General features: G+C 47.9%; 1 protein-coding gene across 4 annotated transcripts in view; it reads left to right on the top strand.

Annotated features, from left to right (window-relative positions):
• The window catches only part of LOC136359425 (uncharacterized), a 60,169-nt gene extending 47,625 nt beyond the window's left edge, over positions 1-12,544 (top strand). For 3 of the 4 annotated variants that reach the window (XM_066316042.1, XM_066316045.1, XM_066316043.1), the window contains one exon: positions 10,132-12,544. In XM_066316042.1, coding sequence (XP_066172139.1) covers positions 10,132-10,260 — 129 coding nt within the window. In that variant the 3' untranslated portion in view covers positions 10,261-12,544. Of the gene's footprint in view, positions 1-8,631; positions 8,876-10,131 lie in introns of all 4 variants that reach the window. The other variant, XR_010743273.1, reaches the window with a different exon arrangement.
• Positions 12,545-12,830: the final 286 nt, after the last annotated feature.

The raw sequence follows: 12,830 nt of genomic DNA, 5'->3' as shown, positions 1-12,830 counted from the left end.
GTGACTGTGTGACCCTGTGCTCGTGGGGTGTAACTGCCTCTGCTCTAGACCAGGCTTGGCCGGCTCTGAATGTAGAGACCTGTCTTGCAGTGTACCTAAAATAGCACCAGTCTTCAATTCTCCAGGCCATCTTGGGATGAGGGTTAAAAGTCTGTCATTTATTCCTGTTTATCGACTTCCTTGACAAACTTCTACATGTAGTTTCTGAATGGGATTAGTGGAGCTGAGCTTATCTTAACAGCAGTAGGTGGGTAGAAGACACCCAGGGGCTTACAAGTTGTGTCTCAAGGATCTTGTTGGGGCTGGCAGAAAGGAAGGAAGGATTTCAAGGCCAATCTGATAACCTGGCTGATCAGAGAGTTGTTTTCTGCTATGTAAAAATAAGAATTTTAAATCGGAACATAAACCTCTTATGCTCTTGCCTTGATCTTATCAATGTTGAGAACGCCCTCTGCTTGGACAGGGGCCAGATCCCTGGAATGACTTCCCTGTCTCTTATCTCCTACTCTGCATCCTAAAAGGCCACTGCAGAAACATGCAGGCTTTTCTTCTCCTAAAACAAGGGACCTTTTCAGCTTGGAGCTGAACAGGAGATACGCTGGCCAGAACCTTCTGGGCAGATGCCTGAGCTATTCACAAGTGCAAGGCATGCCAGGTGACAGAGCAGTATTAGTGCAAACCTCTGATTCTGACTGTGCAACATAAAGATTTCTAGAAAATCAGAAGGTTCAGTGCGTGTATGCATATATATATATATATATATATATATATATAAACAGATGTTGTCCCTTCCATCACAGGCTCTCAAGGAGCTGTGCAAGCATTTGGCACTGGATGTATATAAATACACAGATAAATACCATGACTGTGATTTCAGAATGAGTTATACTGAAAAACCAGCAGAAAGTTTGACTGACCTAAAGAGAGATAGGATGAGGAGAACTTTAAGCCATGGTTCTAGAGCTGTGTCCTTATTTATATTGCATCTGGATTATAAACAGCTTGGGCATCTCAGGCAGCAGAAGTCCCAAACTGCAGCTTGCTAACAGTTTCCCAAACCTTCCTGGTTGTTTCTAGTATGTATATTTACGTGACTAAGTGTCTAAAGCTGACCCTGATCTTAGAATCAACAATGGCCTCCCTGGCCACTCACAACCTTGGATTGTTTTATGGTCAGAAGCCCCTTGTGGAGATTTTGGCCTTCTAGTTTCCCCAGTGGTGTCTTGTCTCCAGTTGTTGGGCATGCCTCTGCTGAGCAAAATGGAGAAGGCCCTCTGCTGAGTGGGAGCATGAGTATCCCTTTGAGTATCCTATGCTCCTCCCAGCCCAGACAGTGAACTGCCTGCTGAATATGATAGTTGGTCCTGGAGAACCCCAGCCCTTGTTCTGAATTATTCCTGACAAAAGACTTTGTCCAGAGTTTCCTTAGTGTGGGGAAGGGTCCAGTGTAGCCAAGGGGATAATGCCTCTATCTGTTAAAAACTACTCCAAATATCTAGCTTTTACAGGATTTTATGGCAAAGGCTAACCAGCCTTTAGCCTGCTTATAGCAAGGAGAAGTGGGACTGTCATGTCTTTCTTCTGTTTCCTTAAGGATAAGAACTTTTATTGCTTCCTGCTTTTCATAAATTCCTGCCACATATGCCCTTGCACCTGTTGAATCATGTAAGTGCCCACAGAACAGACTTTGTGGAATAACCAAGAGCTCTGTAATCCACACAGCACCATGAAACTAGCAAGTGGCTGGTGAGTGAGGAGGCTGACTTCCTATTTTCAGCACTGTTCCTGCTTTGCGGTCTGATGTGGGTTGTGGGTCTGGTTTAAGAATAGGAGGAGGTGGGGAGTGGTAGAAACAAGGTGCAGCCCAGTTGCTTCTGGGAGAGCCTTGTGTGTCAGTGGTGGCTGTGGCTAGTGGCACCGTGTGGTTAAAGAGAATGGAAAGTGGCAAGACATGTTTCACAGAGAGAGGGTCAGATTTAAGGACGTCTGGGTGATGGAGCAGAGAGAGAGAGAGATGTAGGAGGTGGTACAGGGTCACAGAGAGCCACTGTTTCCTGTCAGAGCTTCAAGTCCAAGATGGCTGATTAAGCACATCTGCTCACTGCATCCAGGCCCACTGCAGTTGTTCCTGCACCCTTTTTGTTCGCGTGGCTGTGGGAACCTGGCACCCGTTGCCTCTCCCACTCCCTAGAGCTGTGATCCTCTTTTCCCACACACCTCTCCCATAAATACACCCACTTCTTGTGCTTGGCTTCCACAGCTGGGGTGGTTTGTCCAGGGGCAAGTGCACTATGTCAGCATGTGTGCGCAGCCTGCTCATGCCAGGCTAATTAATCCTCACTTTGCAGGTTTAATTTGTGTACCCTTCAAGTTGAAAGCAGCGTGCTGCTCTGTGCCAGCCTGCCTGGCTAGAGGGAATCTGCTTGCCCTGGCCTCATGCAAACTGGGAGCTGCACACGCCCAAGTATGCACCACGTGCGGGCTCTGTGGGAAGCGTGGTACCTGAGGCTCCTGGCCCCAAGGGAGGAGGGCTGTGAGGCAGCTGGTGTCATCCCTGTGAGAGGAAGGTGTTCCTGCTACACTGCAAGTGCTGCAGTGGGGAGGGTGGAGAGAACAGAGAGGGTGTGGTAGTGTCATCTCTATACAGACCAAAACTAAGGACTTGACTCAGGTGCACTTGAAGATTTAGTGCCAGATTATGCCTTGCCTGTGTCTGTTTGGAGCTACTCTTGTGCCTGCCTCTTCTCCTGCTCAGGCACATGCAGACCCTGCAGTATTTGCAGGAACTGCTGTAGGTATGCAGGAAGCAGGCCATTTCTTACCAGAAGCTAAAAAAAAATGTGTGCAAGACACAGCTCACTAGTAGGGAAATATGGGTTCATTCACTCGTTCCTAAGAGATTTGTTTTGTCTTCAGAGCATGATCTTTACTGAGACCCTGGCATGGTGAGTTCCCCAAGCTGGCCTGGGAGCAACGACAGACTGCCCCTCTGAATGACCCATCTGTCCCTTTAATTTGTGCAGCCTCTTTCCTTCAGGTTGTCAGGCAGGCAAAATCAAAGCTTGCAGTCAGCTTTGTCAAAGACGTATCTAAAGATGTGTGAGAGGAGAAGAAAGGCTTATCATGCCGGTGCCAGCAAAGACCCAGAGCTGAAACTGGCTATTTCTGCTTTTGGGCAAATGACCAACAGCATCTGCTAGGCCCTTTGAAGTACCTTCCAGAAAGGTTCAGTGTTGTCTGTCTGGTGACACCTCTATAAGGCTGGTAGTTGCCACCTGACAACTCTGCACACACATTTGTGAATGTTTGACTTTTTTATATTTTTTTTAACCTTTCTAAGAGGAACAGTGATGTGTTTGTAAACCATTGAACTGCACTCTGCAATGTGGTGGTATGGAAAGAAATAGGTGTTAGGCAGCCTTATGTTGGTGATGGCAGACAGGCATTTCAGTCTTTAAGGGGATGGTGATGAAAAACATAAGAAAACAGTGCTTGCTCACTGCAAAGTTCTGGGTTCCTTGTCAGAACAACATTTGGAGATGACTTTTTTTCTTGGAAGAGAAAGGAAAAGAGTAGTCATAAAATGAAGCTCTGGCATGGTATATTTTTTAACTATTCCTTGAAATGAAATTCTATATGGACCTGGGAGGGGAGGACAGACTTTCGAGGAGGAGAGGAGTTTGCCTGTGAAAAGTTCCTCCTTGAGCTGCTCCAGGTCTGTGACTGGAATAAATTGTTAGAGGCCCTATCAGAGTTAATGAATAAGCAGTTAAATGTGAATTGTTGCTCCACTGGAGGAGCTAGTCCTGTTTGCCAGCAACTATTTCTTGAAAACTGCCTGAAGCAAGCCTGTAATTGAAAAGAAATCGCCTCTCATCAGAAGGTTGAAGCACCTAGAAGTTAATTAATTCATCCCAGCTGCCTGGCTGTGGTGTACTGTTGTGGTTTAACCCCACAACGAAGTTGCTAACTTGCTGCCCCTGTGGGATGGGGAGAGAATTGGGAGGGTAAATGTGACCTGGCTTGTGGGGTGAGATAAAGATGATTTAATAGAGAAAGCAAAAATGGTGCACGCAAGCAAAGCAAAACAAGGAATTCATTCGCTGCTTCCCATGGGCAGGCAGGTGTTCAGCCACCTCCAGGAAAGCAGGACTGCATCTTGGTTACTTGGGAAGGCAAAACACCAGTTTATGCCATCATATGGTATGGAAAAGTCCTTCATCCGGTTTGGGTCAGATGTCCTGGCTGTTTCCTTCCCAGCTTCTCATCCCCTTCCAAACCTTCTTACTGTCAGGGCATGAGAAGCTGAGAAGTCCTTAGCTTAGTATAAATACTGCTTAACAGACTGATATTTTTAGTTATTGCTGTCACCATTTTTCTCGTCCTAAATCTAAGCCACAGGATACACCAGCTACTAGGCAGAAAATTAATTTTATCCCAGCAGAAACCAGGACATGTATGTATTAATGCATTGGAGAAACTGAGACAGAGATGTTGGGAGGTGGCCTGGTCAGAATCATGTTTGGAATTACAGATGTAACTAGGAGCAGGCATGTGAGTCCCCTTCCCTTGCTCACAGCTGATGGCTTCACACATCAAAGTTGAAGAGTGAAGATGTTTATTTTCTAACACTAAGCAAGGGTGAGAGGAAGGAGGATAAAGTGGAGTTAAATCAGTGTACCTGTACATGTTCCTCTGTGGAGTCTGATAGCCTTTACTCTTTCTGTGCCCTGCCTGAATACTGGTGCTACCTCTGGCTCTGCCCACTCCTGGGCAAGGCAGCTGCCTCACAAACAGGCAGCATCCCAGGCAGGCATCTGTCCTTGCCAAAACTGTTCTGGGGATTTATTCCTTTCCACACAGAGTGGTGGTGAGAATCGGATGTGCCTTTACAACTTGCAATTACATGGTGCCTTTCATCCCAAAGGACTTTTAACAAGTGAGTCTGCAGACTGCAAAGGGGATCATTCACCCACCATTGGAAAGCAGCATCCTTTAAACGAAGCTCAGCAGCATTTCCCAACCACTGGGGCCCAGGAGTAGGAAAGAAGGGACTCCTGTGCTGGATTGGCCTTGAGTAGGGATGGGTTGGCAGAGTACACAAGCTGATCTGGTTTTGAATCCCACCAGGACACTAAAGCTCTTAAGAAAGAGCACCAAAGAGTACTCTTAATTTTCCATCACCCCTAGCACACCACTCCTTTCAAAGACATTGTTGTGTTGGGTAACTGCATTTCCCCACTCCTGTGGGGATTATCATTCCCACAGCTGAAAGCTCACTTGGACCTGTGCTCGCTTTGGCTTTGTCTAAAGAGGGGAACCGTGATTCTGTGGAATCATGAGACCAAAATCACGTTACTGTCTGCATTTGGGATATTTTCACAGACTTCATATGAAGTAAGGGACCTGTGTCTAGGAGGAATATGGCTTCATATTAATAGATTTAGCTTTATATGTTTGTCATCTTCCTATATACTCTTTCTTTGCTGAAATGTACAGTTATGTTACAGATGGGTTTATGGAACAGTTGTGCATTTGTCTTGTTTCCTGAGAGCTGCTAATATGATTGAAATGGGCATTTCTTCTGTGAAGAAGAAGTTAAATCTTACTGGCCTTATTTGAGGCACTTCCCTCCACTCGCTATATTTAGGTGTGCTTCTTTGTTAGTACACTTCAGATCTCTTTCAAATCTGGTTGTTTATTTTCCCCTGTATTTAAAGGTGATAATGCTTTTGGTGAGAACAGTTTGTGTTAGTAGGAGTGTACACGTAGGCACATGTACATAGGTGAAGAGGCATCCTTGACCAAGGTGGTCTGTGCAAAGTTGCTTGAAACCTGTCTAAGACGAGTTTACCTCCCTTAGGAGCTCATCTAACTCAAATAAGGTGTGCAGTGTGGATATCTTCAGGTGCTCGAACTACCTTGTGTTCTGGGCAGTTGTATGAGCCAGTGATGAGCTGTGGTGCCTTAGACCATCCCCTGGATGCTGTGAAGTTCTGGCCCTGCATGGCTTGAATTACTTTACAAGCAGGCAAGATTTGTATGTGATTGTGATTTCCAAGTCAGGAGTCTGTGTGTGTGCCCAGAGGGACGTGGACAAGTGACCAGTGAAGCGCTTGTGTACCGGGGAGAGCTCGAGGTGTGTGAGGGCAGGTGAGTATGTTCAAGTGAGCACGTATGTTTGACAGAGTAGATGTCTGAGCCTGTGTGCTCTCCTGTAGCAGCCCAGTGAGTCTGACTCGGGCCATTCTCCAGCTGTGTAAATACATTGCTTAGCAAATTGAGGGCTCTGGTTAATGATTTCCATTAGCACAGGGCCCATATTAGGCTCCGTTCTGTGAGCGGTACCCAGCTGTCCGAATGCCATTAGAGTGAACACATGAGCCTTTAATGTCAAGTGCGTATTGTTTGTGCTCGGAGGAGCCTCTGCAGGAGCTGGCCTGGGGTTGCTCACCAGGGGCTGTCAGGCAGGTTTATGGCAAGCTCCCTGGGGACCTGCTGTGGCAGCAACAACTCTTAACACCCTTCCCTAGTCAGAGCAAAGTCCCAGGCATGGTGTGCCCAAGGAGAAGGGCATGCTGCCCAGGATGCTTGCCCAGACTACAGGGAGGCAGCTGGCCCAAGCAACCGGGTGGCAGGAACGTGTTCCCCTCTCTGGCAGCTGGGTCTGTCTGTTTTTGTTCTGGAAATACATCTAACAGAGCTTTGCCTTGTGCTACTCATCAGAACCAGACCACCCCATGCTGTGATCCCAAATGGTGTCTTGGACTAAGCCAGATCAGGCCTGGTCATCCCTAGAGCTGGATACGAACTCCAAGCTAAAAATGCTCCTCTGCAAGAAGAGTTGAGGGATTTGGAGATTTCTTACCTCCAGCAAGGGTGGTACCAGGGTTGCTGCCCTGTCAGTCAGGGAGCAGGTGCGCAAGGATGCTGTATTGCTTAGGATTATAAAGGACTGCACATTGGTCAGGGTGTTGCTATGGATGAGGGCAGTCAGGTCACTGCCTTTCCTGTTCCTGCCTGCAGTTGGGCACAGGCCCTTTCTCACTCTGCCCTTGTCTGCTCTTGCTGAAAGCCGGTGGTGATCTTGTGGCTGCTTGAGAGGTGCCATGATGAAGAGGCAGGATTGGCTCATTTTGAGCCTCACTTGCAGCTGCCTGACTACCCGTGAATCTCGGCATCTTCCTGTGTCTTCTCACACCCCTGACCTTCAACCTCAACCCTTGTTTTGTGCCCATCGTCCTGGCAGTGTACTGGGAAGGCTCTCTGCCCCACACATTGGCCCCAGAAGACCTAGAGAGAAACCGTAGCACAGCTTCCCACCCAAAGCCTCGTGAGTTTTGTTGATGACTTCTGTCTGTCCTTTGGACCTGTCTTTCCCCAGCCTCTTCATCTGCCGTCTGCCAAAAATGAACACATTCAACTGCCTTCCCTAATCCTGTCTGGCATTTCAAAATGGAGGGGACTGCCAGGTTCTTTGTTCCCATTCCTTCTTGGCACTGGCAGGGGACCTTCTCTGCTCTGGAGAAGGACAAATGTGCTGATTTATTCTGCCCCTTAGCTTTGAATAGGGGTTGCTATGTTACCCTCCAGCTCTGAGGCCTGCCAGAGCATACACCATATATAACTCCACAGCGGGTGGCTATTGAGTAAAGGCCTTAAATCTGCCTCTCTTGTTTCTTATGCTGCTGGCCAAGGTGTCAGGGGGATGTAGCAGGCCATGATTTGCTGGCTGAAACTCCAGGCACAGCTGATGCCAAGCACCATGTTGGCATTTTCCTTTCTTGAGTGCCCATCTTAATTTGCAGAAGAGGTACCAACTAGGCAGGAACACGCTGCCCACACTGGCTTATAGAGGTCTTTTCTGACACAAAGGCTGCTGCCTCATGGGGCTGAGCTGTGACCAAAAGCCTGGAGACAAAAGCCTTCCAGATCCTGCTGCAATTACTGCAGCACTCAGGGCCTGGCTTGGACACTTGCTTAGCTCACTCTGATGTGCTGTGTGTTTGGGTGAGACAAACCATCTGAGCAGCTTTTTGGGGATATTTGTGTGTTGTTGTCTTGTAATGACAGGTTAAAATCCAGGCAGAGGAGAGGTGGAGTCATCAAAACATCAAAGCACCTGGCTGTGCTGTTACGTGGTTGCAGCTGTGTGATAGAGCTGAATCTGAAGTGCTAAATGAACCTCTGTCTTCTGTGAGGCAGTAGAGCTGGTAATTGTTCCTAAAAAGCCTAATTCTTTGAGGAACAGTCACACAGTGGGGCTAAGCAAAGGAGACCATGGTTCTAGAAAAGGAACGTAATACCAGAGCCCAGTCTGAATCACATAGAATGTTAAGAGCCCATCAGACCAGGCTGCTCAAGGTCTTATCCAGCCTCACCTTGAGCACTGCCAGAGTGGGGGCATTCACTGCCTCCCTGGGCAACCTCTTCCAGTGTCTCACCACCCTCACAGGAAAGAATTTCTTCCTAATATCTAGACTAAATTTCCCCTCTTCCAATATGTACCCATAACTTTATCCTGTCACTACAGTTCTTGAGGAAGAGTCTCTCTCTGGCTTCCCTGTAGACCCTTTCCAGACACTGGAAGGTTCCTGTGAGGTCTCCATGCTACCTTTTTTCCCCCTCCAGGCTGAACAGCTCTGACTTTCTTACCCTGTCTTCATCAGGGAGGTGCTCCACTCCTCTTAACAACTGCATGTCTTCCTCTGGACTTGCTCCAACCATTTCATATCCTTCTTCTGTTGGGGACTCCGCAACTGGATACAATACTCCAGGTCTCACCAAGAGCAGAGTAGAGGGGGAGGATGACTTCTTTGGCCTGCTGGCCATTCTGCTTTTGGTGCAGCCAAGCATTCCACTGCCTTTCTGAACTGTGAGTGCATGGTGCTGGCTCACGTTGAATTTTTCATCAGCCACCACCCCCAACTCCTTTTCTGCAGGGCTGCTCTCAGTTGCTTCTCTGGCCAACCTGTGGGGTTTTGGGTTTTTTCTAAGCTGTTTCTCATGGGTTTTTTTTCCTAACCTCTGTGAAAATAGTGGTAAAGTCCTTCCCAAGAATGATGGAAGTGAGATGAGAGTAGGGGACATTTGCATGAGTTTCTGAGCTGCTGAACTCCCCACATATTTCTTGGGAATGAACTCTACAGAATCATGATTAGACACTCTCCTGGACCACAGAGCAGCGAGACCTCCTTTCCTGGCCAAAAAGTATCAGTGAAGTAGCTGTCCCACTAGTGCCTTCTGCTTGCATAAGGAAAGAAACAAACCAAAATTCCTAAGAAGTAAAAGGAAAGCTCTTAACAGAGTGGAATAGCTTCTTTGACACCAAAATTCCTCTGGGATCCACATATCCCAGCATAGCCTAGTGGAAAACAGCATTTCTGTCCTGTCACACAGTGCAGGGATTATGTAGCTGTTTCTGGCCTCCTTTCTCTGGACCTGCTCTGTGTGCTCTCAACAATGGGAGCAAAAGGGGAGAGAATGGTCTTTAGTGGCCATGGTAGAAACCAGTGTGTAAGGCCTTGGGGGTGGAATCTTTTCCTCCAAGCATCTCTCAGCCATTCCTCATCAAACTGTAGAGTCTGGAACCAAAACCCTGGAGAGTTGCAGCATGCTTGGGACTTTAGGAAATCTTAGAGTGATTTGTAAATCCTTATTGGAGAGCTGTTGAAAAGTGGGGCTGAAGAATGCATTTCCAGAGATGACTTACTTTGTCTCCATGCTCTAAAAGTGTACTAGATATTCAAGGCCAAGTGAATTTAGCTTTTCTATGTGATACCTTTTGGTAATTATACTTTCCTGACTTTGGTACTCTAAATGCATCATGGATATCCTGTTTCGCTTAGTGGCTACAGGAGCCATGGGCCCTAGTCATATGGATCCTAGAGACCTCAGTCCTGGAGGAAGGGAGATGTCCCTGCTTTTTATCTTGAAGGGTAAGAGCAAGGATGTGAGCTAAGTGCTTCCGCTGCTTATGCTAGTGCCATTTGCTGCAAGTGCAAGCATGACCACCCGTTCAACTGTGTCAACTGTGTCAGAGAGGGGGATGACAAAGCACTCAAGGCAAGGACTTCACTGTTTGCAGCTGATGTGAACACTGACTTCATGCCTGTTCTTATTCCCCTGCAGAGCACCAGCGGAGGCCGCCCGCCGCCCCACTTTCTGTATGACCCCTCCACTTTTGCCTTCCGTTCCCTCAGCACCTTGAAGCCGCTGAGCCCGATCGCTCCAGTGGAAGAACCGTCATGTGCCTACTGAAGGAGTTTCTCCAAAAAAACCTCAGGAACTATCAACCAGTGTCCTGCCTGGCAGGGAGAAGGGGAGGTGGTGATACCCAAGGGGAGGAATGGGAGAAGAAGGGGCCGTGGCACATCTTTGCAGTGCAGCTGCTCTGGCAGGAGGAAGCAAATGGCTTGGTAACAGTGCCTGTTCTCATACCACTGATGGATCCGTGCAGTGGCAGAGGGAGTGAGTTCTGTCTTTCAGGGCAAAGCAAACCAGTCAGGTCCACGAACTGCAAGAACTGCCACTAAGGCAGAGTCAAACATGAGGATGGTGGTAACTGAAGATATCCAGGAGGTGTTCAGGGGTTAGCATGACCTGCATGGCAGCAGGGATGAGTGATTAAGCTGTGAAACCAAAACCAGTCATTTTCCCAAGGATACTCACGTCTACAGTGCTGTGCTATAGACCTGACACTTCTCCTTCTCAGAAGTGAGCTCAGGATTGGAGAAAGAGGCTATACAGAGTTGCTTGCAAAACAAGAAGATCCCTCTCTGTTATAATTGCATTCACATCAAGCTCTCTTAAGTGGAAAACCCTAGGACAGGGAGGTGTGTGGGAGAGTAACTGGCTCATTTAGCTGTGCATTCCAGATGATCTGCTGGCAGTTCAGTGATACTGTTCAAAAAAAGATTGAAATGGGGGAGTGAGACATCCATATGTAGATCTGGGGTTAGAATAAAATTCTAGAATTGGAAAGTCTGTGTTGATCCATCCAGGAAAATGCAGCACCTACCTTCAGTCCTCTCAGCATCATCAGAGAGAACTTGGGGGTGACTGTGTGCTTGTGGATCTCCGCTCTGCTGAGGCAGTGTGTGTTCTGGGGTATGTGACACTTCTCCATACTGCATAATGGTGGAGGTAACTGCTACCACCAAACTCAAACCAGTTTAATGTCTCCAGCAAGTTTTCCACTCCCCTTGTTTAGGCTAGCTGTTAAATTCAGGTACACATTCCTGGTATCATTGGAACAATATTCCCAGATGAAGCAAGGAATGGGAAAAAAGCAGTCGATTTTGTGGCTGTTGGTGGAAGAAACAGGAGGGGAGTTTGAGTGAAGGTGGGGGATGTTTCTCCACAGACAGTTCCGAGGTTGTTGGGACCATGCTAGGCCTTGCTACCACTGGTGTTTGACTGGGATCTGTCCTTGAGGAATGTGTGTGTTTGGTGCCACAAGGCAGGAGTTAGTGGAACAAGCTCTTGCCTCTCCTGTTGGGGCAGAAGGACAAGGCCTTTCCTCTTGCTGCAGCTGGAGGAGAGAATAACCTCTTTGTGTAGGCATTCCCCACCATGAGCTTGTATCTGAGTGCAAGGGAAAGCAAGTAGTTTACTCTTTGTCCAGATCAAGAGGAGCAACTGTGAGTAATACAAAATAGTTTTTGGGTTTTTAAATCTGCCTCAGTGTAGAGTCTTTGATGCTGCTCTTTGGTTGAGACCAATGGTCAGTCCAGCTGCCAGTAAGAGGCTATCCTGTGAACTGGGCCCTTCACTGACACCCCTGGGGAAAGTCCAAAGGCTCTAGGCTTGGACCTGAATCCCCCATCCTCTTCTCCCTAACTCCTGTCGTTCAGGCAGGCAGAGCAGATGGGTAAGGTGGTGAGGGGGTTGTGTGTCCTGATGCTGTCCCAGCTCTGCCTGCTCTTTGGCTCCAGACTGTTACAGCTGGGCCACCCCGTGCACCAGCACCACCTCCAAGAGGACACTTGTATTTACTGGTGAGGGACCTCTGGCAGACTGTCATGGTTCCCTGCAAGTCCCTATTTCCAAGAGAGTGCAGTTCCTCTGCTTATTCCTCCTGCCCCTGTAGAAATTCTGCTTATCTTGTTTTGATGGCACACCTCAGCTTTTTAACTGCTGCCAGATCAAGCTGACCAGTGCAGGACAGGAAGCATTGCTCCTTTGGACCAAATCCCTGTGCTCAGGAGATGGGACAGCCATAGCCTGGTACCTATCCAAGGCACATTCCTTGTGCAGATGGCTGGAGTGGCAGCCCCTGCATGGCCCTGCAGCCTCAGGCTTTGCTCAGCAAGAGCCGCCAAGGTGCTGGGGCCCAGAGGTGTGTTCCTGCCAGCCAGCAGGTGGGGCAGGCTGCCTTGCCCCAGGTGGGAGCAGGGAACATGGATGTCCTGCCGATATCGTTGCCTTTTACTACTTTTGTAACTTTTCTCTGTCTTTTCTTTTTCAATCAGAAGGAAAAAAAATTTAAAAAAAAATTAAAAACCCCACAATGAAATAAAGTGTAACAGCTGCTATGTTCACACCTCTGTGTTTGGCATCTTCTGGGTGTTTGTGGGCAGGGGTATGGAAGGGGTGGAGTAGAATGAGCATTGATGGACACAGTGCAGCCAGTCCCAAGCGCTCCACAATGCAAGGAGGCCATGTCTGCAAGCAAATGGCTTTGAAAATGAAGAGTCTTTCCAAATGAAGGCCAGGTTCTTTGTATGTGCAGCTGCTCCATTTGAGGTATGGTGTACTGCTATGGTGTATTGCCCTTCACTGGTGCTTCCTTTACTGAGAGAGTGCTTTGGCTTTTGAGTGGCTTGCCT

Source organism: Sylvia atricapilla, chromosome 3 (assembly GCF_009819655.1).
Source record: "Sylvia atricapilla isolate bSylAtr1 chromosome 3, bSylAtr1.pri, whole genome shotgun sequence".
Taxonomy (NCBI): domain Eukaryota; kingdom Metazoa; phylum Chordata; class Aves; order Passeriformes; family Sylviidae; genus Sylvia; species Sylvia atricapilla.
This window is presented reverse-complemented; position numbering and strand designations above follow the sequence as displayed.